Raw genomic sequence first — 27,478 nt, 5'->3', positions numbered from 1 at the left:
ATGTTAAGATTGTTAGCTTCATTGTAGTAGTTTTGTAACACTAAAAAACCTAATTTGCTATAGCACTTGTTTTCTGAAAATGAACAGTTTAAACGAATCGAGAAAATAATTATCGTTTTTCTCTTATCACACGTTCGTTCTCTAAACTAGCAACACACCGTTTTAAAGGAGGTTTGAATTATTACGTGATTGAGAAGAATATCAAGAAAAATTACCAAGCATGCACTTAATTTTGCAATAGTTCTTGGAAGGTTTACATTGCAATAGATTCAACACTTTATTTTTATTCTTTATTGCAATATCTATTTACATTAATTAAAAAATCATGTAATTAAATAATTTCCAATTTCTCCTAGAAATTAAACAGTAATTAAAAATACGTAGTTTATAAATTTGTATACTAATTTGTTACTTAAGGTAGGGGTGCTTCCAGCAGTGTGGTACTTCGACGAACTTAAATTAAAAAGTGTGCGTGTGCCTTAGAAATATATGAAGTTAGCCTTCATATGGCATCGACCATAGGCAGATTGTATAGGTACAAAAAATCGCGCAAATTCATGGAGCTTTACGTCACATCCACGCTGCGATCACAATATTTTGACATGAGCGGCATTTGGAGCTGGTTTACGGCAGTGAATTTCATATTGCAACGAATTCTTTAAAAAATAATGCACGAGAACCTTGTCATAATCATCTAAAACTAGCTTAATCTAACATTTAAATTGGTGTTCGGAACGCCCATCAAAAATTTCGTAAGAATTTATAAATACAAAAGTTACCTTAACTTAAAACGTGGCGATGTTGGGAATTTCGAACACGGTACTTTGCATTACTATTAATTCTGAGGTCCTGGAGATTTCCGTCTTTTTTGTGAAACAGCGATACTTCTTAGACTTCGCGATCTTTCGAAAAGCGAGGGATCGGTATAGATCGGTTCGCTGGGATCTTCGAAGGGACCACCGGGAGCTGGACCTGGACACTCGATATCATCTTTGGGAAAACTCGGGAAATTTCTGGAACGTCCGAAACCCATTAATTGTTTCTGTAATCCGGAACCAAAGATCGAAATTCCTGAGGAAACGCCGCTGCTGCGTGTATTGGGGTAGTTTGAAGAGATGTTTGATGAAGCTCTGTCTGTTAACAAATTTTTTCGCATCACCAACCAATATTTGCGGTAAGCCAAACCAGAGGCTAAAGAAACCGTCAAAAGTATTGCCACTAGCGCGAAGACTGCGCTTACTAAACCGTGGTACTCTCCAGGAGACAAACACACAGTTTCTGGAGCTGGTTCTGCGCGACGTGCTTCTTGTTGGAGCTCTTCACGAGAGTCGAAAACTTCAATCATTTCCCGGACGTATTCAGGACTTTCAGTTTCTTTTTCGTCTGATGTATCATCCACATTGTCGATCTTGGAAACTTCAGGGAAGGAAACAGTTGTTTCGTTACTTTCACTGGAGTCTTCATCAGAAATGGTGTTGTTGGATTCAAGAAGAAGGGTTTCGTTTATGGAACGTCTTTTTCGTCCGAATGATGGTTCGGATCTTCCGGTTCCGGATTGACAATAGGCTGGTTGGCAACCGTCTCTGCATGTTCGGACCGTAGCCTCGAAAACGAGGAAATTAGATTCTGGGATCTTGAACGCGTTGAAACGGGCTTCGAGGCTGTCACCATTGCGGCCGCGATCCAGCTCAGGGAAGACGAAACTGTCCACCGGACATCTTTTGAAAGAGAATCAGTTATACTGTCTGACAATTGACAATCAAAACATACCCAAATCGATCTATTAATTGCACTGATCGTCCAGAATATGGATCTCTCGCGACCACATTTGTTGCAAAGATATCGGTGACATAGTTGTAACCATCTTGCGCCTCCAATCTGAATGTCAATGGATCACCAACGGCAATGGTAGTTGTTGGTCGACCTTGGTACAAAATCATCAACCGGACTTTGGAGCTGAGAGTATTCTCAGCTGGGAGATACTCAATCGGAATTGGGCTTCCCGAACTGGAACTTATTCCCTGTATATTTGTTGACATCTAAAGATTTTACAATTTACCCTGCACCTATGAATCCAGATGAAACGACAGCTTCGCCAGGTCCGCGGAACAAGCACGTCAAATTAAATCGTTTGTCTTTGCCAGTTTGAACAAAATCACTAAATTGAACAACGACGATGTTGGTCATAGTGTCACCATATCGTTGAGTACCACATTCTGGATATCCTTGGGCGCCGCTAATTCGGAGAACATTGACCGTACCACCATTGCCACGGAAGAAGCAGCGATCATAAAAACCATAGGTGTATATTCGACCAAAGAAACCTTCGGGTGTTCGGAGAGTAAATTCCATTCCATCTTCGTTGCAAACTTGGCTGACTGCGTCATAAATAAAATTTGGTATCATATAAGAAGATTTTATTTATATTAAACTAGGTACAGGGTATTTTTATTTACCATCTAGACAGTCCCCGTCTACGCCCTGTCGGCTAATGGATCGTTCGTAAAAGTCGTAATTCCCAGTGTTGTCGAAGAACCTTCTACTGGACATTTCAAGTTCTCTGGAATCGCGATCGCTAAGCTCGCAGTTATCCCGTTCCCCTTCTCCAATAGCATCTCTGAAAGTTGAAGTTGGCAAAACTATCCTTATAGTTAGTTTCTTACCTGTAATTTAACGATCGGCAAGTAAAATCTCTCATTTCGGAGCACTCTCGTTGACATTGTACCAAAGATGGAACATTCATGAATTTTCTTACAAATTCACGACGAAGTCGCTGACGATTACCAAGTTGTTTGAAATTATCTCCTTCGTCACACCTAGATAGATAAGGGCGATTTGGACCAATTCCACCAAAGTTGTCATATATTGGCCCATCTGGACCTGGAGAGATAGGTCGGCGATTTGGACCAAGCCTGTCGTCGTAAGGAGGTCTTCCTCCAATATCATAATGGGGTCTTCCATCAACGGGACGTCCTGGTCTTCTATCCGGGCGGAAAAACCAGCGGCTCCCACCGTCTCTTTCGTCTCCATAGTGGCTAAAGCGGTCCTCGTATCTATTTCCGCCCCCAGGTCTGTCACCATATCTATCTCCACCACCAAATCTATCGCCATATTTATCTCCGCTCCCGTATCTGTTACTTCCAAACCGCCCACCGCTTCCATATTTCGGAACAAAAAAGTCAGGATCTCCATATCGTCCATTTGAACCTCCATATCGGTCTCCATATCGGTCTCCATATCGATCTCCATATTTATCTCCATAACGGTCACCGTATCTATCTCCATAGCGGTCTCCACCAGACGGTGGAAATCTCCCTCCGGGGTATCTACTAGGGTAACTACCCCCACTCGACGATGGAGGATAATTTGGATATCTGTCTCTATCACTTGACGGATAGCGTTCTGGTCCTATAGGATAGCGAGTACCTGAGTCGGGATAATTATCTATTGGTCTGTGAGGATATCTGTTTTCTCCAGACGGATACAAATCGCCTCCTGGTGGATATCTATCTCCAGGTCTGTATCTATCATCAGGATATCGGTCATAGGGTGGTCGTCCAGATGGTCGATCGTACCAGTCGCCTCCACCACTGCTTGGAGGATAGCGGCTGCCTCCGGAAGGATAGCGGCCGCCTTCAGGAGGGTAGCGACCGCCTTCAGGAGGATAGCGACCGCCACCAGGAGGATAGCCGCCACCAGGGGGATAACGCGTTCCCGGTCTAAATCTGTCCGGACTTCCACCACCGGGATAACTGGGATAACCGTCGCCGGGGCGTTGAGTTTCGTCACCACCAACTGTACAACAAAAAATATCAAATATAAAATTTTCGATTACGTAATTGTTAGACAGTAATTACGCAACACAATTTTTTTTTCTACTTACGCATCAAATTTTCGTAATAATCGTAATCGGCGTCGTATATTATCCTCATTCCATCCTTTTGACTAAACTTTGTCAACCGACAAATCCGATGCCTTTCGCTATACTCAGCTGATTTGCATTGAAAACTTGGTTGTCTTAAACACTCATCCAAACATTCGCTCAAAGATCTTCCGGAAATCTCAGAGTGGTGTTCTCCTCCAAGTCTGCTATTTCTGTATCGTTGGAAAGCAGTATCTGGTTTTTTACCACTGAATAAATGGGATGTGGCATGATTGTCAGGATATTCCGAACCTCTCGCTGAAACAGGCAATTTTACTAATTTAGGTGGTTTCAATACTGGAAGGAAGTGAACACTCACGACTGTCTAAACAAGCAAAATCGTAGAAGTGGTGTGTAGGACTGCTAGCAATTCCGATATCTTCTTTTTGGGAGATTGAGTCTTCTTCAGAAAGCGTACACAACTTGGTCATTTCGTCGTATTCGATGGATCTACAGAAATATTTTTCGGCGTGCACGCACATAGACTGACATTCTTCTAAAGTTAAATTAGTGAATAGGTCAACTTCAAAAGGTCCACCAAGGCGTTTATTTTCTTCTTTAATAAAAACGGCTAAACCATCACACCTTCGATCGGCTGTAAAGGAAGAAACATCACTTTTGGTTTGGCTAAGACAGTAACCGGGTACCGTTTAAACAAGTGTTTTCTAGGTAGTCCGACTCCGGATCGTCTTTCAACAACTCCGGGTGTGTCCTTCTGGTGAATCTGCTTAGAGTACAAGTTCGCATAGCCGAATCAAATGTTGCAGACCGACAAACGAAGCTAAACTCGTTCAAACATTTATCTTCACATTCGCTCCTATTGCTTGCCATCATTTCTTTGATATCAGCTTCGGGAAGTTTGAGTTTCTTTCTTGGATGTCTTTCGAAGATGTAGCGTCGGTTTGGGCAGTCTCTCTCGAGACGATTTGCTAAAAACGGGTTTATCGTCGATTTGTTGTAATTTTGTGAAAAACTTACAAGTCAAGCAAACTTCGGTGAAATGGACGCTGTTAGGAACTAACATCAAACTACCGATTCCTTCAGGTCTAGCTTGCTCCGATGTTAGATAACACGTCGATTCTTCATATTCCGGACCGCCGTTGTAGGTTGCTATTCGACTCCCAGGTTGGAAATCAAAAGACGCACAAGCACGAACAATGTTGTTTGAAGCTCTGTCTCGAAGACAGAGATCTTCACATTTCTCCAAGACACTGAATGGAGGTGCCGTGTCTCTAACCACGTCATCGTCGAGTCCTTGTAGTTGGATGTTCGGTAACCTTTCATACATCACTCTTCCATTTATTGATCCAGAGCCACAAGATGTTTGGGCTAAAATTTATTATATAAGCTGCGTACCACAAGTATCTGCTTTAGTACCTTTGGTCATCATTTTCAAAACCGTGAGAACTGTAATCGCGTGCACCATACTGGGAACATACGGATAACTTTTCATTTTGATCTTCTATGGGAATTCTATGTTCACTATCTGGACATACTTTTCTCTCTGTGGACAAATCAACAATCGATTGTGTATTGGTTCCGATGATTTTTAGGAGGGGATGAATAAACGGTATTAGTGACAATGAAACAAAAACAATTCGTACAAAGAGTCATTCGATGCATTCGATTTTGTCCTTCCGGATTCCCACGACCCAATTGGTGGGAAAAGATGGCGGATTTGGACGATGTTGAGGTTTTAGTTTTTGGATGGGCCAACATATCGACGTGTGCGAAAGTTTCGCGTATGCTATGCAACATATTTGGACACAAAAAAGCAGGAAGCTAACATCCTGAACAAAATAAGCTCATGGTGTACGGTCTATCTGGCCATCGGTCACGGTGGAACCAAGCGGAACAACCAATGACACATTCCTCGCAATTTTTACCAAGTTTAGGTGTCGGAACCATTGGGGGAGTAAATTATTATAACGGGTTTTCACACAGACCTATAAATTACGTTGTATGCATTTCTAACGATGCGGGCGTCATGGTTAAGAGCAAGCAAAAGTTTTTCCACTTGCTGATCCTGATGGGGATGGTGCTTAACGCCCTTGCGCTACACACATTATCTCGCGTTAAGTGCTCTGACCTTGCATGTTTATTAAGCGTATCGTGTTTATCATGTCAAACGGTCTTCTAATTACCAAATGCAATCGATTATTATACATTTTATGGCATAATTTAGTCAGACTATAAGGACAAATAATAAAAAAAAGGTTATTCCTCTATGTAACGGTCGAACATTTTGCGCTAGACGGCAGGATGACTATGGTTTTATTTGACATTGGAATTTACATGACATGATATGTTCCAACAAAGAGTATAATGATGAATTATTTAAATTTTACCTTTTTTTCAGATGGCTCTGTCTAAAGCGTTTGCTGGTCGCTTTTTGAGACAATTAACAAAAACTCTGAGTGCCAATCGGAAGATCAGTTTTAGAATACATGATGATGATCTCACTTGCAGGTAAGGATTTACAGTAGTGGGGGATTTTTTATATTACTAGTAATTTTGTATGGACGTTATTCATAGGAAACTTTGCATAATTGGTTAATTAAATTAATTGTTATGTTATTTTTTTTAAGAAATTTTGATTGCATGCGAAAAAAATGGAAATGTTTATTCCATTTTTAAAACGTCATTTTACGGTTTTTAGACAGTCTTTGAATGAAACAAACGTTTGCTCCGGAGGATGTCTAGATAACACTTTGGGCATTGTATGAGTTATTTGAAAATTGCCATTGAAACTTTCAATTCGAATTTATCCCGAATTTTTGTTGTACTTAAAAAACTACCACGTTGACATTTTTACGAAATATCTTCTAATAACAATTTTCCACATATTATTATTTTAATTGGCCATCCAGCAGATCTACTCAGAAGTTCATCTTTCCCTTTGCTAAATTACACGCATTTGTATTTGAATACATCGTATATTACTTGATAAAGTGAAAGTCAAGAAATTTCGAAAACTCAAGAATTCCATCATCTTTAACAATTTATTACACCAAAGTAACTACTAGAATTTAGAGTCAATGTATCTTTTAAACCAAATTTTTTAGCATATATTCATGTTATTATGCTTTGTTTCCACAGGCGAGAAGCCATGGTAAAAAAACTGACAGTTATTTAGGCTATATTTAGTATTTTTTGATAAATATGTGTAAAATTGTGGGCGAAGGCTATGAAATTGTATTTCAGGTTGCATTTCACATTTAGTCAGGCGCATTATCACTCATAGACCTCGTTTTATAACACACAAGTTTAAAAAGTCATTCTTTATTGCATTTTAAAAGTGTGTTTTAAAAGCCACGAATACCATGAAGAGACTGTATCTTACAACGTTTTGTTTACGATTGTTCTACAATTGTAATTTCATCAAATGTCAAAAAAATAAAATTTGACAACTTATTTTATCTAAGCGAAAAGTACAATAGGCAAAATTTACCAACCGCTTTCTTTTTGAACCAAAATCTGTTCAAAGAACGCAAACTTTTTACACGACCGTAGATAAAAATTATTCAATTAACTTTAAAGCAATGAGAATGGGATGAGAGAAATTAGTGCAAGAAGTTTTTCACAAAATCCTCATAATTCGAAATAGAATAGCTATTTAACAAACAAGTTGATTAATGAAACCGATTAATAATTGAGCGGTTTTATCCGACACGAACGTAGTGGGACGCGATGTGCCCGCAGTTGTCAAATTTGAGTGTAATTCCAAACGATGTTTATCGAACTAGGAGTCTATGTGAAGTCTAAAAATCGTCGTTTTGATTTGGTATTAGTAAACAAGGTCTTTAGATCATTATTGAATGTATTGAATTGCGTGTATAATTGGTTGCCTGTAATAAACATATTAAATCATTCATTAACAGTCCATTTAATGCATGATTTCAGCCTAAATAGTATCTAAAACAAACGATCGCCGGAAAATTTATTTAACCATTTTAAATATGTGACAAATTATGATCAAGAACTGTCCATATCTATGTTATGACAGTGAGTGACAACACTTTTGTCTCCATTTTTCAAAATGATTCAAGGTATGCTATTTATAAGTTCAAAAAACTCATGTTTAAAGAAGTGATTATTGTGATAATTCAAAACATTAGCTTGATAAATATCGGGTGATAATTGCCTATGTAAATTAATATGCATATCTCATCGGATCAAGTTTTCTCTTCAACATCTTTGGAGTTGAAAATGTTACTTGAATTTTTATTCCTGTTACTTCTGATAAAGTTAATTGACTTTGATGACAGACTGTACACTACACGAACCACATTTTACATTTCAAAATGCAATATTATCATCGCGACTGTATAAGATCAAGTTATGAAAGTGATAAAAACAGTGGTGGAGCATTGAAGTAACAATTTTCACGTAATAATAAATTTTAGACAACAAGTTCTAAAATTATTACTCACATTATAATAAGATATGTGGCGAAACTCAATTTCGTTTTTTTGTGTTTTTTTTTTGTTAAAAATATATATTTAGATTACTTCTTATTATTTTTATGTTATGAAACATTATTTAAATCTTAACACAGTTCCTTCAAAAATCTTTCTCCGTCACCGCCTCCATCTTTATGGAGCCTTGCGGTAACACTCCATCATAGCGTAAACATATCAAAACGAACACAAAATTCCAATAAACAAGCAAGGTGTTGCCTCAACTGGTTTTCCAATCAGTGATGGTTTCTCATGAAGTTATTACTGAACCTAACCGTAATCTACTAGTGACTTGAATTAGATATATAACAAATATTTATTTATATTTGTTAAAAACGTTGACAAGCTAAAAAATAACAATAACTCTTTTTAAAAATGCCGAATAATTAAAGAAAAGTTGTTGGACGTGTAAGTACCATTTTGAAATCTGTCCATACAAAAACATCAGAACTAAACTTACAATATTTTTATCTTTCTGTGATTGACAAAATATTTTTACTCTTTATATTTATAATATAATTGGTGCTATATTAATAATATAATTAAAATTGGTGCTATTTTTCATTCTTTTGCTTTCTTCATTTTGATAGCCGTACTTAGTTTAATTATAAGCAATGTAATTCTGAATCGCAGAAGAGATAATCTGTTAAAAATTACTGACACGCGTAAACATGCAGCTCTAGATAAGATCAGCTTCTGATTTTTATACTTTTGATAAATATTTATATTACGTCTAAAGATATTACTTTATTTAATCACAACAGTCAACTTGTTTTTCAGAATACAGGTGTTAAACTTTGGTTAAATCATTCTATTGTTGATTTGAAATTAAGCATTAAATAATTAAATAAACATATCCGAGGTATCAAATGGTACCGAAAAATATCTGACGTAGCAAATGACGCTTATTATTCGATGAACTTTTACTATTTGCTTGATGATATTAGATTTGATATTAGAATTTACTTTATCACGGGAATCGAGGTGGTACAATGAAAACACACTTAACATCAATTTGCACTTGATATCAACATTTCAACAATGTAAATAATCGATCTATAAATATCCTCCGATAAGTATGTTTGTATTTATTAAAGGAAGAAAATTTTAAATTCTTCTGTCTTGATTACAAACATAATGGTCATTCGACCTCATTCAGTTTAAAACAAATTCGTTCTCATTACATATAAAAAGTAATAATACTGATGATAAAGGACAATTTAGTAGTAACAACACATTTTCTGCTTTTCCATACAGAAACAATGAAATTACTAAATACATAATTCCTAATCTCCAAAGACTCCTTCAAAGCATCTTTTCCATTTTTACCCTCCCTTTGTCCCTTTACAGATACGAATGCTTCTTCAACCGCGAAGACATTGACGGCTGGGACATACGCCAAGGAATGAACGATTTGCTGGGGTACGACGCAGTACCGGAGCCTCCAGTGATAATCGCCGCCCTTCGTGCTTGTAGAAGGGTCAATGATTATGCAATGACGGTTAGATTTCTCGAAGCGGTGAAGGACAGATGTGGAGATAAAGTGAATACGATTTATCCCTACATTGTCCAAGAGATAGCACCGACTTTATGCGAGCTGGGGTGCGATGTTCCGGAATCTTTGTGCTATCACAAACCGGAATTGTTTTTGAAATCGGTCTACGATGACTAGTTTTGTTCTTTTAATAGTTCGACTGGCTAAATTTGGATGTTTTAAAATTTAATATAAAAATCAAGCGCAAAAAGTGCGGATTTATCAGAGTGCACAGATATTGTTCAATGTTTGCTAAATCTGTTAATAAATAATACTGCAACATTGTCAATAATTTTTGGTTGACAATAGGTGGTTTGAATGTTGAAATTTGGAACAGGTTGTTAATTCGCAAGACTGTTGTATTCAATGAAAATCCAGAGTTGGCAATTATTAAGGTTTTCAATTTTCGCTTTGACAGAACCTTCTACGCTACTGATTGATTTCAAATGTGTTATTTTAATTTAGACTATAAAATATTAATGATGACGCGCGAACCATTTCAACAAAATATTTAGACATGTTTCTATTTGTTTAGATTTAATTGATACAATAATGGCATGATTGTGTTTGTTTTCTCATTATATTGCTATTACGATTTGGAAAAAAAACTATTATTTTGAAATGTTAACTAATCGTGCTTCTGCTGCTTTTTCTTTTCTACCCTGCTGCTACTTCGTTGAGATTTCTGTGCAAAATTTCACTAAGATCTTTAGACAGTAATTTGCATTTTCAGACAAATAATTTAAATCAGTATCTTTAAACTTAAACTCAAATCACACAGCGCGCATACATGAAACACGTGGTGGTGTTTGCAATTCTAAAGAAGCGTTCACACCAAAGCAACATTTGTTTCTGTTGCATCTTCCTTGAAATTTCCTAAAAATTCTAGTGAAGTGCGACATTGAAATATAATTCAATCGTAGAAATCACCAACAAAAGAGTGGCTGTATGTTGCTTTGATGTGGACGTTTCTTTACTTAGTTACATACTATGTGGACAACATTACTGCATAACAATTGACATGTACAATTAAAATAATTCAATCGAGGTCAAAATCAACAAGCAACTCACAAATTTAGGTAAACATTGTGATGATTGTGTCATTTTCAAAAATGTACAAAATAGGTTAGCCCATCTAATGGACTATTATTGTTTTGTATGACCATGGGGAATTGTAAATTATTAGCAGCAAGGTAACTGTTTACAAGAAACTCCAATTGGAAAATAAAAGCGAATTTACATAATTAATTATTTATTACGGACCACGCCAGCCAAAAGTTGCTTGGAATAGTTACGCCCATTATTATTAGACTCAGAAAAATTTGGAGATAAGAAAGTCAACAAGTTTCATGATAATTCCGAACCACTAGGCCGTAAATATACTTACACTAGAAGCGCGTAAAAATGAAAAGATACTGAAGTTTCAAAAATACATACCATTTAAAATTATTGCGGGTACCTCCAAACCAAACTATTCTTTAAGAAACAGATTTTTACAATCTTTGATCAGAAAAAAATCTTCTTTTTTTAATTTAAATATTTGATATTTTTGAGGCTAATTAAACTACAATTTTATTATTTTTGTTTTGAATGCTTTTGGAAAAACTAAAACTTTGACGTCCTGAAGCATTTATGTTTTGATTTGGCACGACTTCTTTGGGGATGCCATAATTCTTGACGAATAATTAAGATTATGAACAACACTCACAACACAAACAATCTAAAGAATCCATTCCAACAAAGCTTTTTTTCAAACAGTTGGCCGCTTTCACGAACCCAGCACCTCCACCACAATGCGCTTCTTACTTTACGAAAGGGTAGCAATGCTCACTTACTAGTATCTCCCTGGTTAGATGTAATCACTGGCACCTGCACTCACTGACTGATGGTTCGATGGGGGCACCCACCGATGTGGCTATGGGGCCTTGGTGTCCGCGCCATCCGGATGTGCCTTTGTCCCAGCTTCCGGGAAAGCATCAAATGTTCGGGTCACTGGATGGTCATTGCTCACTACCAAACACTCACACTTGTGCAATTCGAACCGCTGATTTTACATACTTTATGGATTTGTAATTGCGTGTCTTCTCATGGACGAAGCGATTACATTTGGGCCGGCGAAACCGCCCATTTGGGGCTTAGGGTTTTCCATGGTCACGACCTGAAGAACACGGTTTCTCAATATTGTGAGTGCTCCCACCAAAAATGACGAAATGTTATAAATTCGGGTACCTTAAGACAAATGTCTTGTGAGAGTTGTAGCAGGTGACGGTTACTATACACCAAGTTGGCGCGCTTTCGGTACCCAGAAATGGTGAAGTCGCCGGTTCACTCCCTAAGTAAAGTGTATAAATTTTACGCTCTAAATAACTGTCCTTGTTGTACCCATAAAATTATGTGGAGATATCTCAACAGTTGATGAACTAATCCAGGCAATGACATCAATTTTTCCTCTGTTCTATTTTTCCAAGAGTTTGGATTTTTCGGATTTGATAGGATTCAAAATAGTTCGCCGAACGAGCACCAGACTGGAAATTGTCGGGATTAACGACACTTTTCGTGGATTTTGATTCAGTTTTGTCAGTCATCGGGCGATTAATGTAAAACATTTCAGTCAAATCAGGCACTGTGAAAATACCTGCAGGTAAAGTTACCAAATTTTACCTTGAATGTATGAACGTAGCGTTGGTCATTATACCGGGTAATCAATAGGTTGTGGATGTTATTGAAATTGTTGAAAAAAGTGGATAATTGGTGAGATTATTAAAGTGTGACCTATTGTTTTATGGAAGTTAAATGTTTATATCCGCGATAAGGACTGATGAATCTGAAATTAATTGTTGCCTTGTTGCCAATTTTTTTAGAGTTATGTACACATAGATTGAGAGGAAAATGTTAAGACTATGAATAGTTTGTGATAAAAAAATTAAAAATGTGCGTTTATAAGTAACAGGAATAACTCCTATATGCAGCTACTAGATGGAAAAATAAAGTAAATAAAAAAGATAATAGAAATTGTTTTTTTATTTTAGCCAAAATTTGGTGTTTGTGATAACTGATTTTGATTTTAAATGCATATTTATTTGCAGCGAAAATTTAGCGATACGTAGAGGTATCAGTCCATTAATTTTTTTACCCTTGATAAATTATAATATTATGGATAATTTTACTTTATTGCGTAAAACATTAACAACATAATAACAAATACGTAATGAAAAAAGTTATTAAAAGTTGATTGGTATTTCAATTATATTTTACGTAGATATCTGACTTTTAGATGACAGAATTGAATTTTATTTGTTTTTTACCATGCTCCAAATTTCATAATCTATTTTACAAATTATAATTATTATTCTGGTTATCATTCTAAATAACATTAACAACAGCGGAAAATTGGGATATTTTGAAAGATTTATCTCTTGCAATATAAATTGCTTTAATTACGTAATACATACTTAGATTTTGATAACTAAAATTACAATTTTTACCAAACATCTTTTATTATACGATATTATTTAATCTATATCTATCTACAAGTTATATTAAAATTGCCGCAAAATGCATACAACATGACAGAACTCGATTATATGAAAAATAATTTTCTATAAAAAAAGTTAATTTTTATCTTCTTTAAAAAATTATAGCGCTTTAAAGTTGGTAACATTCAACTGATTTATTTAAGAAATTTGTAAATTAAACTATTAGCAAATTTTGTTGAATTTCAGATTAATAATTCGTTAACGAATTTCATTAAGAAAAATCTACACTTTCCTTCTTTTTCTCGTTTTTTAAACAGAATAATTTTTATGAATTTTCGATGGATTTCCATTTGGCAACATACTGTCTCATGTATCAAAATGGTAGGGCTGTATATTGCAAGTGGTTCCCATGACTAAAGTTCTACATTATTGCTGTCTTTTGATTTCAGGAACAAAAAGTTGTTTAGTATTCCCAATTTATCTCTGATAAATGTTTCAATTTCTTTAAACTGAGACAACAAAATAAAATTCTATATGTAAATTTTGGTTAACATTATCATCCTTTGTCATTTTGCGACAATGTTCGAACAACTGGTGAAAAGGATGATTTTTTAAAAACGGCAGGCGTTTTTGAAATCGGTTCTTAAATAAAAATTCTGCAACGCCTGCCGTTTTTAACAAATCACCCTGTATATCTAGTTTATAAACTGAAAATGAAAATTCAAGAAATCGTCGTATACTAGTGAAAATATCAATGCATAATACATAATTAAGCAGTGAAAAAGCAGTTTCCAACGGTTGAAATATGTAATGTAATGAAGTATGTATGTAATTTTTTCGCTGAAGAATTGAAAGCCGAATTTACACCCAAGAAAAAAAAAATTCTCAGCATAGCAATGAACTGGACTTTATGTTTTATCTATAAATTAATTAAACTTCCAGTTTCCAGTAATAGACATAACAATGGTTGAGATTATTTGTCTTATTTTAAAAGTTACGACACACCACACGCTGTCTATTACAATGCAATGGTGAGATTATCTTAAAAAATGACGCACTCAAGATGTTTTGCACTTTGACACAGTGTCTTCTGGATAATGCAATGATGAGATATCTTTTAAGCTTGCGTAACATCATATTCTAGTAACACATTGTTTCATGGAAAAAGTTAAATTTCAATTTGAAATTTCTTAAAATGTTCCTTAATGAATGCAATGAAACTTATGGCAAGAAAGTATAACGTGATATGACATAAATGAATTTGAGTGCTTTTTACTGCTGTCATCGAAATAAGACAATTCGGTGTTTCACCAAGAGGGACTGTTAATTTGATGTTATATTTTTATGTTGGTGTCTTTCGTGTTGTTTTGACGTTTATATTATGATTTACCCAAAATTGAATATAGTAAAAAAATATAAATAAACTCTGCCAAAACTGGCCAAAACATAAAGAAAATATAAAACGGATGACCACAAATTTTAAAAACAAAATTATAGTTATTGAAGCTGTCGATAATAATAATCATATTGTCTGATTTTTTTTTCAAGGGATGTCCAAGAGGTTAAAACAGATCAGTTTATGGATTAAGTGACATGTGAAAAACGTATTATTGGTTGCATCTTCCTTTTGTCAGGGTCGTAAAGTTACATGAATTTGTCTGTATGGTAAAAAAATAGAAAACATAATATTTATAGAAAAAGCAGAATCAAAAACATGCACAGTACACTCACGAAAAGCTCACAGCGAAAACACAATACCGCTCGTTTCGTTGTGAGGTCTTTTCGGCGCTTGTACTGTAAATATCTATTATTTTTTTGCTGTCTGCAAAGTGTTTGCGTTTTGAGTAGTTTACTTAATATGTATTAATAAAACAATCGAAAGAATCTCTTTGTGCTTAAATTTCTGTCTTTTATTTTTTTTTTTAGCAGAGATAAAATAATAATAGAAGGTAATTTATACACAAACAACTACTCCATTTTAAACACATACATCTCTTTCCCAGAAATTTGTATTCCTCTCCACATATTTTAAAAATAACTTATTTGTTTATGAAATGTGAAATACTTAATACAAGCTCCGGCAATACTTGTGTCCACCCCCAAAATCGTCTTTAATTTTAAAGATAAAATTGACAAAGCTCTAGAAGCTGACGCAAAAATTTGTTTTTTATCACTAATAGTTTTGGCGTCGCGACGCCTTAAAAATATAATTTTTAGTTAATTGTGAGGGTTTGTGATATCAACCCTTAATTTATTTTTTTTTCATTATAAATGTGTTAAAAATATCTCAGCTGTTATTTTAGATTCAATGCAAATTGTCTTCAAAATTTGAGAAAAAAATGCTGTTTTATCAAGTTAGTTTCGAATATCATTACGTCAAAATTGGGAACTACGTTTACACCCATCTGTCAACATCTTGTGTCACAAATGACATCTATCCTTTGGCTCGCTTTAGATTGTAACAAAAGTCTTAATTGGTGAAATTGTCGCTTTGTCGATGTTAATTAACGATTTCTGGTGTCCATAAAGTAAAACATGCCCGTGTTAATCAAAATTAACCTTTATAAGAGTGAATGAAGTGACTTGTGAAATTTTGGTGTAAACGTAGTTTCCCGCTGCGCCGTCAGAATTTTGAAAACTAACTTGATAAAACAGCGTTTTTTTCGCAAATTTTATACACATTTGCATTAGATTCAAAATAAAAACTCAGATATTTGTATCACAGTTATGTTGAAAAAAAAATGTATTCGCGAATATTTCCGCAAAAACCCAAAAATCGCTAAAAATTATACTTCTTAGGCATCGCGACGCCAACCAAACCGTGAAAAAAAAAACAAATTTTTGCGTAAGCTTCTAGAGCTTTGTCAACTATGAGCGTATGCAAATTTTCAAAATTGTAACTTTAAAATTAAAGACGATTTTGGGGGTGGACACAAGTGTTGCCGGACCCTGTATAGTCAAACCAATGACTGCATACTGATGGCAAGATTTTAAAATAGATTAAATCTTATCGATTAAATATCTAATTAATTAAAGTACCAATAAAACTGATAAGTATTTACTAGGATAAAACAGATTATTTTGATCTACCACTTCGCGTTCATTTGTGTTATTTTGATGATAATAATAAATAATCAATTGATGACAGTGGAAAATTTCAAAATAAATGCCCCATTGCCCATACTGATTTTATTTGTTACTAAGCGATTACCAATACTTTTTTAGAATTTGAATGCGTTCAATTAAATGAGTTCATTTAAGTGCTTTTTATCATTGCTATGAAAATTTCATTATTTATATCAATTACTTTTTTGGGCGGAACAAATCACTGACTACATGCACTCCACGCTTCACGAATCGCTTTATGTTTCACGCACTTTTGAATACCTGGATCATAATCTATAAACTCCCAAGCCCAAGCATCATCCAGAGCCCCCAGCATCCTAACCTAAATACAGTCTCCTGTTGTGACTCCTTGCACGTAGATACCCGAAAAATTCGTTTAGCCTTCCCAACGAGTGTCCTCATCCAGTCATTCGCGACCCACGTGGTGTCACGTAGTCCCTAGTGTAAGAGCGAGACAATCTCCTCCTATCAAGTTGTTTTCTCTTCATCTTTGTCTATCCTGTTTATATGCGAAGCGGCACCTTCTTGTCAAACAGTTTCACATTACTCGTGTTTTGTATCGGTCTCTTTTAATATCAAGTGCGATGTTTTCGTCAATTAGATGCACGGTCAATCGAACCAGTCGTGAATTGATAAAAGACTGTAAACGACAAATCAGCAAAACCTCTACAGCGACAAACAGCGATGCCATCTCCAGACAGCAAAAGACAGAACTCAACCTTAACCAGAACTCCCCGAATAAATGGATGCGATTGAATAAACATAACAACAATAGGTAAAAATTTTCAATATTTTAAAATGTCGAGGGTCGTTGACTCGTCTTCGATCCAAGAGGCAGAGGAGATTTCAACGTGGCTACGTGACTGAAATCGCGTTGCCATCGAAGCAGCGCAGCCCTTTGTTTGACCTCCTTTGCGATCTTCATTTGTTTACTAGTCTACTATGATCTAATAATGTAACCTTGAGTTAAAAGCTCCCGGCTTTTTACGCCGCTCACTGTCAAAAGGGACATGGCTGATTTTGATAACGTAAAATCATAATAGTTTATGTAACGGTAAAGACAATTTTTTGTATGAATTAGTCATACTTTCAAAATGATATTGAGTCCATTATTCATTAAAGGAAAATGATTCAAATTTTTTACGGATTAACTATTTTGTAATTGTGTTAGCGCAATCATATGATGATGATAACTGATAGATAACGGAGCAGCTGTTACATGCGTGGTTAAACACATAGTAACATAGATAATAATGGATGTCAACGTGGTAGTCGTGATTCTGGAGAAAAAGTTTTTCAATATTCTGGAAGAAAAAACGTATTTGCGTGGTCAGCGATACTCATTTATTTTCTAATAATACGTAAATCGCTTCCCGTCCAATTAACTTTATCATTAACGTTTTCTTACATGAAATGGAGTTTATAAAGGGGTGATAAATAAGAAATGTCAAAGAAAAACTTGTAAAGTACTTTAACTAATACTTTAAGTTTTTGAAACTCTTCATAAGTTTTTTGTTTTTACAATAATTTTGGCAATCCGATTTAACTCGTTAACTCGATTAAATCTCTGTTCTTAAATCCGTGAAGTGCTAGAAGTCCATCAGATTATTCTCAAATTTAGGATATTTACTTACCAAATTTAGAATTTTAAGCTTATAATTTCAAGATCTAAAGTTAATGGACCCATAATCCAAGAATTCAAGATTTACAATGCAAAGACTAAAATTTTAAGTGGTAATGCAAATTTGTTTAAAAATAGAATTTGAAAATTTACATGACTAAGAATTTCTCTGAAAATCTCAAAGATGACAGCCAAGATCACAGATCAGAGTACAAATTGGAAGTTTAGAAAAACAAATTTCGAACCTGAGATTTCAAAATAAATATCTCAAATCAAACTGTAAACTAAATATCAAGCTATAGAATGTTGAAAATGAAAGAAATGTTTTAATATTCTATATATCTAATGCATTCATAAGGTTATGTACTTATAAACCGAAACTTAAAAATTCAACTCAAAACTCAAAAAAGTTGAAATTCTTAAATTTTAAGAACTTTAAAGCAGAATTTTTGATGACAAGGAAAGCTGATTTGGAAATTTCAATTATTTATAATTACATAAATTAAATTTAAGAACTTAGAATTGAAAAAATTAGATCATAAATTTTAAAATGTGTTTAACACTAAAGATCGTACGTATGCATAAAAACCTCATTTTCCGACGACCACTATAAAATATGCCACATTTCATACAGTTTTCTCGTAGTGAAAATTTAAAATTGCAAACAATTTCAGTGCGAAGACGAACGAAGCGCATACCCATGTGCAATGAAAAATTTGAGATCTCTGATTGGCCGACAATTGGGTGTTTTTATATTGCACACAGGTTGACGCAGATCGGGCATTATCGGTATCTAACTTTCGGCGCAACGGCATAATTATTTTGTCCGCGGCTAGGTGCTCTGCTGAATGTCATTTTACATTTTAACTTGCCCAGAGATAACTTGACGTGTTTTTGCACCGTTATTAGCAAGTGGAAGAGCGTAAAATATAAACTTTAATTAAAAAAATAAATATTAACTCTGCGATTTTCGTGATCGTCGGAAAAATATCGTGTACAACACGTGTTGAAAATTCGATTTCACACTCGTGGTTCAATTCTGCAAAGCTCGTATGAAATCTTACATTTTCAACACTTGTTATACAATATACTATTTTCCTACAGTATAGAATTTTTGTAGACGCCAGATTTAAAATGCGGCTCTGTGATTGCTCGTTCAGCAATGCTGATTTTTTAAAACTCTTGCGAATGTCAAACAAGAATTGTCGCATTTGTCAAATTCCCACCAAATTGTGGGAACATCAGTAATAAACTTGTTTTTATTATTTTCAGTGCAGATTAGCGAGTATTTTGTTATAACTTTATCTTTTTCATCATAATATTTTGCGATTAGTAAAAAACTTCTAAGTTTCTTGTAATTGTAATTTTAAAATTCTAAAGTAAAATGTTAGGTCAATGAATATGGAAATAAAGAAATTAAAAAAGAATTCAGAATTTTGAGAGCATGACTTTATGTTCTTATTAGTGGTTTCAGTGTGATCAATATCTAAAATTTATTTATTTTTTTAAATGTATTGTCTCTGTGGTTTCTTTATATTTTCCTCAGCTTCTCTATAATTTCTCTGAATTGTCTGCAAATTTATTTTCTGACCTTCTGTCAATGAATAACCATGAAAAGTCAGAAGTAAACAATAAATTGTATATTAAACTTCATGAACCAGTGTTGTTTTCAGGAAGTTTCTAAAACAATCTTGATATGCATTTAAATTGTGTTCCAAGCGTTATTCACGGTCAAGTTCATCTTTACTGCATATATGCATTTTAATCTTTAGATCGCTAGTTATGCAATTTCCTCGGAATTATCAGATACTTACATCTCCTTCCTGTAGCTGTTCAACAAGTAAATTTATTATAATAATTCAAATTTAAAACAGACGTCAACGTTTGGTCTATAAAATAAATAAATTCAAAACCCACCAGCATAACCAGTGTTTTTTTGCTTTACTTCTTTATACATAGCAACAGCAGTGGCCTAAATTTGTTTAGAATTGTTTAAAATTTTTGTGAATAAATAGTGAACACTTACAATAATCTCTAGTGATAAGCAGTGATTTTACACAATAGGTTGGCACATGTTATAAAACCATTTTATGGCTGTTCTTAATAACTTGGACATGTTGACTCAACGCTTTTCGTCCAATTTAAATTCAAATTATCCAATCTCCAAGGACAATAATCGCTAGTTCTTTTGTTTTGTGCCGCACAACTTGATTTGGGGCATCAGCAAATCAGAAATGGCCCACCATGAAGTTGCAAAGTAGTTACGTATTAAAAAAGCAACAACAAAACTAATCTACATTTGTTTACGTGCTATAAGAGAATGTTAGGTTTGGTTTATATTAAAAAATAACATTTAATTTACATTTTGCCGCGTCATTTTAGATATCCGTATCTGAAAAGAAATAATCATAAACCTGTCCGTGGGTATCATTTGGCCAAAATCCTAGAATATCGAGGTTTGATAATATAAAACCAATTTTTACTCAAAATCTATTAAAAATTGCTTTTTACTCTCTTTTAGTGCATTTTAATTTGTAGCAGTTTATTGACAGTTTGCTTTCCCGGAACTATTTATAACACGCTTCGGGCTTACATAATTCAATTAACAAATTGCACTGGAATGCACTATACAGGGTCCGGCAACACTTGTGTCCACCCCCAAAATCGTCTTTAATTTTAAAGATAAAATTTTGAAAATTTGCATACGCTCACAGTTGACAAAGCTCTAGAAGCTGACGCAAAAATTTGTTTTTTATCACTGATAGTTTTGGCGTCGCGACGCCTTAAAAATGTAATTTTTAGTTAATTGTGAGAGTTTGTGATATCAACCCCTAATTTAATTTTTTTTTCAATATAAATGTGTAAAAAATATGTCATCTGTTATTTTAGATTCAATGCAAATTGTCTTAAAAATTTGAGAAAAAAATGCGGTTTTATCAAGTTAGTTTCCAATTTCATTACGTCAAAATTGGGAACTACGTTTACACCCATCTGTCAACAACTTGTGTCACAAATGACATCTATCCTTTGGCTCGCTTTAGATTGTAACAAAAGTCTTAATTGGTGAAATTGTCACTTTGTCGATGTAAATTAACGATTTCTGGTGTCCATAAAGTGCAACATGCCCGTGTTAATCAAAATTAACCTTTATAAGATAGAATGAAGTGACTTGTGAAATTTTGGTGTAAACGTAGTTTGCCACTGCGCTGTCAGAATTTTGAAAACTAACTTGATAAAACAGCGTTTTTTTCGCAAATTTTAAACACAATTTGCATTAGATTTAAAATAAAAACTCAAATATTTGTATCATAGTTATGTTGAAAAAAAAAATTAAATCGCGAATATTTCCGCAAAAACTCAAAAATCGCTAAAAATTATACTTCTTAGGCGTCGCGACGCCAAACAAACTGTGATAAAAAACAAATTTTTGCGTCAGCTTCTAGAGCTTTGTCAACTATAAGCGTATGCAAATTTTCAAAATTGTAACTTTAAAATTAAAGACGATTTTGGGGGTGGACACAAGTGTTGCCGGACCCTGTATAATTTGCACACCAGTGGCGTACACGCATTAAAAACCTATTATTTTTCACGCGTGGTGGTTCCACCGGTAAATTGGCAGGTACAAATAATGCGCAAAAGTCGATGATTCGACATTGAAAATTAACTGTAAATAGTTTATTTTTCTCTTTACACACCTTACGAATTATTAAAAATTATTAAGTGTCGTAAATTCAATTTAACCAACCAGGAAGTTCAACGTACCATTGCACCCTCCCTATCCCATTATCGTGTCTTGCTAATTGAACTATTGTTAAAAATATCTCGTTATTGGAAACACCGTTAGCTCCAATTGAATTTGACATCAATCAGTGATGGTAAATTAGCACGTCAGCGTGTGATATTAACAGTACAGCTAACAGGATGAAGTGAAAATGACTAATTTTTTAATTTTGTTGCAGGGCTTTATCCACAATCCAAACAAAGGCGAAACCACAATCCAGCGCGTATACTCTCGTCTCGAAGGATGAAAGCCGGGAATTTATGGCAGTTTTTCCTGATATTGTTCGTGATTTGACTGATGCCGGAAGACAGACGGACATTCCGGAAGTTAACAAACGCTACGCCAAAATGTTGCATTATAATGTACCCAATGGAAAAAAGAACAGAGGTTTGGCAGTCGTCGCTGCATACAAACAACTCGAAAAACCGGAGAATCTTACACCGGAAAATATCAGGCTTGCTAACATCATGGGCTGGTGTGTGGAATTGGTAAGTAAAAAAAAATTTTTGTTTACAAGTTGGTAACTAGTAATTAAATCGGAATTAAGTGACGTGTATCCATTCTTGACCTTAAACTTGTGATCTCTCTTTGGCCAACAACATGACCCGAAATCGCATTAGGTCACTTACACGCTTAAGAGTATTTCGTAATTCTCAGTTTTCTCCAATTTTGCAATTTTATTTGTTCAAAAAAGTCAGTGACTGGTAATAAACTAACTAGCGTAACTGATTGTCGTCTTCGTTTTCACTTCAGAGCGTTTTTGCGTAATGAATCTGTATTTGTTTCTCGTTTCTTTTGTTAGACTATTTACAGAACTGTTTTATGATTTGTGGTCTAAAAATAGATATGCCATTCCTAACAATGAATAATTCAAAGATAAACAAGGCATGAATGTGATAATCTCCAGCTAGCAAGGTTTTTAGTTACATTTCTAGCAGTCACGAGTCGCTTATCATATTTTTATTTAATCGCTTGTTTTTAACTGGAACTATTATCGTATTTATGTTAAAAAAATCAGGTGATCCAATAGTGAATGCAAAATGCTTGTAAAATATTTCACCTTTAGCCTCGAACCACCATGAAGGAAACTCATGGCTCTTCAAAGGGAACGAACATGCTCTATTTTTATTTATTATTGTGCTAATTAGGAAAGGTGCGCAGTTTTTGAGACTGACGGAGTCACTGTCTGCAATTACAATAATAAATTTAATTGTTTTCGTATTTAATTAATTCGTTAAATGTAAATACACAGCCGGGCTCTGACGCACATGCCGAAGAATTGCATTATTATTTATATTTGGATGGATTGATTGGAAAATATCGGATGAGTTCAATAGTTTATTACTGTATATTAACACGGCCTTGAACCAGAAACGTCTTCCAATATAAAAGTTCGTTCTTTAAAATGAGAGTTTTCAAAATATGAATTTTTAGAACTGTAACTTCCTTTCGTTAATTTTAATTAATTTTACTTTAAACGTTTAAAAGTCCTTGAAAGAGGAGTCAGGTAATGAAATAGTTCGAACAACTTTTGCTTTTTCTCATCATTTACATATTATTTATGGTTCTTTTTTGCATGCATTTACAGTACCTACTAATAACTAACATCTATATAAAGACTTTTACGTTACAAAACAAAAACTGAACAACTTAAATATAATTATGCATAATTACTTCACTGCTGCAACTCATTACAACGAAACAAAACCAATTAAATCAACATAACGATAACAAATTCACAAAAAGACACTTCTGGAAGAATCACCAATGATCGCTGAACTTTATGAAGAATTTTTTTTGTCGGTTTTCTTAGCAGGTTTTACTATTTTTTTTACGTTTTTTGGTTTATTCGATTCCATCTTGACTCATTCTGAACCGGGCGAAATCTTCGAAGACGATGTTGTCGTCGTCGTCATTCTCGTACGAGTTTCCATAACGCCCCTTCTCCATGGATCTCATCTTCTTGAAGGTCTTCGGTTTTTCCTTCTCCAAAGCGCCGGGTCCAGGGTGTAAAAGCTTGAAGGGGACGTCTGTGACAAGTTCACCACCAAGGGTACCGCAATTCAACTTGACTCTTACAGAGTAAGAAATGACAATACCAATAGCATCGATGGGACACTTTCCTTCGGGAACCAGAGTGGAGCTGGCGAGGTTGGCGTCGTCGTCGCGAAGACGACCATCAAGAGCCACGCCACGACGATCTTTGTTGCTGGAGGCGAGTGGGACCAAGTAAACGGTTTTGGTGAAGCTGGTTCCTGGAAAAGAGTTCGTTCTAAAATGACACCGGCACCGTTGGTTCTGGTTTACCTGGGGTAATGGGGCATCCTTCACGCGTCTCCAAACTGGCAACGTATTTGGAGAACTGGGCATTGACCATGGTCACTTCGCAGTGCTGAACCGCGTAGACTTTCATGTTCCGCACGGTCTTTCTTGAATTGTTGGAGATGGTGATGTTGGCACCGATCTGCTCTCCGTGATAGTAGATCTCTTTATCGAGAGTCAGCTCTAGGTTGATCTTTCCTGCGGAGGACGTGAACCCTTTCGAGACAACGGAACTGGGCAATCTAGTGACGGATCTAGGATGTGAGAGAATCTGCAATTTCTTGATAGCCAATGTGACGCTGCTACGGCGATGTCCTTTGTCTTCTTCGTTTGCAGCAACATAGATTCTGAGGAAGTATTCGACTCCCAAAGGCTTGCCTGTGTCGTCTTCTCCAGGTTGCAAAGTCACAGAACTGGGGGCCATTTCCGGGAAGTTGAAGATGAAGGGAAAAGCATTGGGGCCCATCTTCTTGGAGAGTTTGTCTTGAACGTTGGTCAGTTCCTGGGATTTCTTTGAAGGGACGATCTGGTCAAAAGCTATAGTCATTTCCTTGCTGAATTTCACTCCCATGACTTCATCTTCTTCGCGACCGTAACGGTAGGTGGTAACCACCTGACCGTAGATTTTTCTCCCTTGGAGGTAGCCATCTTCCACAACGATGACTCCATCGATGGGGTCGACGTGGTCCAAATGATCTATGAAATCACGTTTACTGAGATAGACGGTGACTTTACCATTCGGTGTGGTCTTCTTGAAAACTTTAACGGCAACAACCATTTGATTTTAACAATGAAGAGAGTTGTGTTAGATTGGTACTTCCACCAGAAGTGACACCTGAGTTGTAGGGCAAAGTATTTATAGTTTGTGATGAGGTTTCTTTAATCTAATTAGCATAATCAGATTGAGTTAAGGTTTCTTAACGGAATGTTTCTTTGCAGTTGCAAGGCTACTTCCTCGTCACTGATGACATCATGGATCGATCTGAGATGCGAAGAGGATTACCTTGTTGGTATAAGATGGATGGCGTAGGATTAATGGCTATCAATGACGCCATTCTTTTGGAAAATGGAATTTACACTTTGCTCAAAAGACATTTCTCAAATCATCATTGTTATTTGCCGACCATTGAACTCTTCCATGATGTTAATCTGAAGACATCAATGGGGCAAGCTTTGGATAGTATGTGCAACATGGATGGCAGGCCCAACTTAGAACTCTTTACCATGAAGAAATACAACTCTATTGTTAAATATAAGACTGCCTACTACACCTTCCAGTTACCAGTAGCACTAGCTATGTACATGGCAAATCTTTATGACACAGAAATGCATCGACAAGCTAAGACCATTTTGATGGAAATAGGACAGTTTTTCCAAATTCAAGTAAGAGCATTTTCTTTAAACTAAAGCTATGTAACTAATTATTTTTTCATAGGACGACTTCTTGGATTGCTTTGGTAACCCGGAAGTCACAGGCAAAAACGGTAACGACATTCGTGAAGGTAAATGCTCATGGCTAGCTGTGGTAGCTCTCCAGAGGGCAACTCCCGCTCAAAGAAAAATCATGGAGGAGTACTACGGAAGACCAGAACCCGAAGCGGTTAGGATGATTCGCAATTTGTATGAAGAACTAAGTTTACCAAACACTTACGCCATTTACGAAGAAGAAAGTTTTAATATTATTCGTACTCATATCCAACAAATTTCCAAAGGACTTCCACATAAATTATTCTTTAAGCTCATGGAAAAAATATATAAGAGGGAGTGTTAATTTTTTCAGTATTTTTGAATTTTTGCAAGATAGTGGTACTTTTATTTTTAAGGCTATTATTTACAGGTTATGATTTTGATACTGTTTTTTATTTTAGTATGAGTATCCTAATTCTACTACAAGCTTTAACAGTTGGGTATTTGGAGATTATCTTGTAAATTTTCGAGTTATGTGTGTGATATGAATGCAGACTGGTAAGTTTTAATCAGTCGGCATTAGTTTATTTATAAAGTGCACAGGTTGTGTGCGTGTCGCGTTTGTGCTTTCTTTTTTTTTGGTAAATTTTGTTACCGATTTAGAATAGTTTTTTATTTTATAAGGTGTTTGTAAGGAACTGTATTTTGCTGTTATAAATGAATAAAAATAAACCTTATATTAGTTTTTATGACTTTCATTCATAAGTTCAGGGGTTATACACGAGTAGCAAGAAAACTAAAAGAGTGTGTTGGTTTCTGAACTTCTTGAATTTGCCCTCAAACACCAAAACATGAATGAAGCTAAAAATTTGGTAGTATTGGTCAAAACTGAGAGTAATATAAAACAATACTCACAAGAACAACAATGTACCATGCTAGAGCTCCATAATGTTTCACGTAAATGAAACAATCTAATTAATCACAAATAAATTAACGCAAGAAATTTCTCCCTCAGTTTGTTTTTGCGTAGAAACAAAAAAAAAACTGTTATCGGAACTTATTTTTAGGAACTAAAGATAAAATAAAGCTATTTTCATGGTGTAACATTTTTTGTTGCAAACAAAAATATTTAAATTATTCAAAGAACTCTTGATTGATGTGATACTAATGTCATATTAATTTACTTCCTCTGTACGGAAATAAGTGTTCGATTTGAACTTTTTATCAGTTCGAAAATAAGTCTCACCTAATGCTAATAGAGAATTTTTAGCATTCTTGATTACAATGTACTGTAGAACACCTTTTTTGCTTTCTTGTAAAAGGTACTTACTGATTGATAAACAACCACACCTTTTCGGTTGTGTTTAGACTAATTAGGCGTTTTCTTTGTCAAATTCCTTAAATTTTCATTTGTAGTTTTCATATTTTTCCGGTGTTTTAACCTTTTCGTTCAAATGACGAACAAATGAATTATTTATTACACAACTGGCAAAACTGGTAGTAGTCATATTGAATAAGGATAACTGAGTGATAGCTGTTTTCAAATCTTCCTTAGCAAATAGATATTTACATAACAAGTACGGAAAGTGACCAATTTCGCACGAGAGTAAAAGTAGATGCAGGAGGCGCCAGCCGAGTGCAGATATTACACGAGTGCAAGAAAGACACTTTCCGACGAGTTATGTACACTATTTTTCCTACGACCTTTCATCATCAGGAAGAAACCATAAGTTTCGACAATAATTCATTTCTTATCTATTCTAAATGTCATTTTTCTACAACCCTATAAAAAAGTGACGTATTCCACATATTTACATGGTTCATGTTTT

General features: G+C 35.0%; 3 protein-coding genes and 1 pseudogene across 7 annotated transcripts in view; 2 read left to right on the top strand and 2 right to left on the bottom strand.

The window, feature by feature from the left end:
• Positions 1–26,394, top strand: part of LOC148181063 (farnesyl pyrophosphate synthase-like) — a 33,369-nt gene extending 6,975 nt beyond the window's left edge. The window contains exons 2-5 of one of the 2 annotated variants that reach the window (XM_088033133.1): positions 6,282–6,391; positions 22,099–22,408; positions 25,182–25,625; positions 25,678–26,394. In XM_088033133.1, coding sequence (XP_087889259.1) covers positions 6,282–6,391; positions 22,099–22,408; positions 25,182–25,625; positions 25,678–26,013 — 1,200 coding nt within the window. In that variant the 3' untranslated portion in view covers positions 26,014–26,394. Of the gene's footprint in view, positions 1–6,281; positions 6,392–16,995; positions 17,294–22,098; positions 22,409–25,181; positions 25,626–25,677 lie in introns of those variants that run through there. The other variant, XM_088033128.1, reaches the window with a different exon arrangement.
• Positions 277–11,829, bottom strand: nompA (no mechanoreceptor potential A). Of its 4 annotated transcripts, none has more exons than XM_088033096.1 (11): positions 11,752–11,829; positions 5,300–5,426; positions 4,901–5,251; positions 4,570–4,851; positions 4,242–4,517; positions 3,884–4,198; positions 2,664–3,795; positions 2,457–2,617; positions 2,060–2,378; positions 1,771–2,013; positions 277–1,718 (listed from the first exon to the last, which is right to left on the bottom strand). In XM_088033096.1, exons 2-11 carry the CDS (start codon positions 5,373–5,375, stop codon positions 836–838), a joined length of 4,038 nt encoding a protein of 1,345 aa, XP_087889222.1. In that variant the 5' UTR covers positions 5,376–5,426; positions 11,752–11,829; the 3' UTR covers positions 277–835. The 4 variants fall into 4 exon arrangements, with proteins under 4 accessions (XP_087889222.1, XP_087889230.1, XP_087889239.1 ...); XM_088033104.1 differs by having other exon boundaries at positions 1,771–2,007; XM_088033113.1 differs by having other exon boundaries at positions 3,884–4,180.
• Positions 9,461–10,555, top strand: LOC148181066 (cytochrome c oxidase subunit 5A, mitochondrial pseudogene; annotated as a pseudogene).
• On the bottom strand, positions 23,450–25,076 carry Arr2 (arrestin 2). Its single transcript, XM_088033142.1, has 2 exons — positions 24,228–25,076; positions 23,450–24,175 (listed from the first exon to the last, which is right to left on the bottom strand). Exons 1-2 carry the CDS (start codon positions 25,018–25,020, stop codon positions 23,766–23,768), a joined length of 1,203 nt encoding a protein of 400 aa, XP_087889268.1. The 5' UTR covers positions 25,021–25,076; the 3' UTR covers positions 23,450–23,765.
• Positions 26,395–27,478: the final 1,084 nt, after the last annotated feature.

This window comes from Gnatocerus cornutus, chromosome 1, assembly GCF_029298725.1.
Source record: "Gnatocerus cornutus isolate USDA-ARS CGAHR chromosome 1, icGnaCorn1.1, whole genome shotgun sequence".
Taxonomy (NCBI): Eukaryota; Metazoa; Arthropoda; class Insecta; order Coleoptera; family Tenebrionidae; genus Gnatocerus; species Gnatocerus cornutus.
This window is presented reverse-complemented; position numbering and strand designations above follow the sequence as displayed.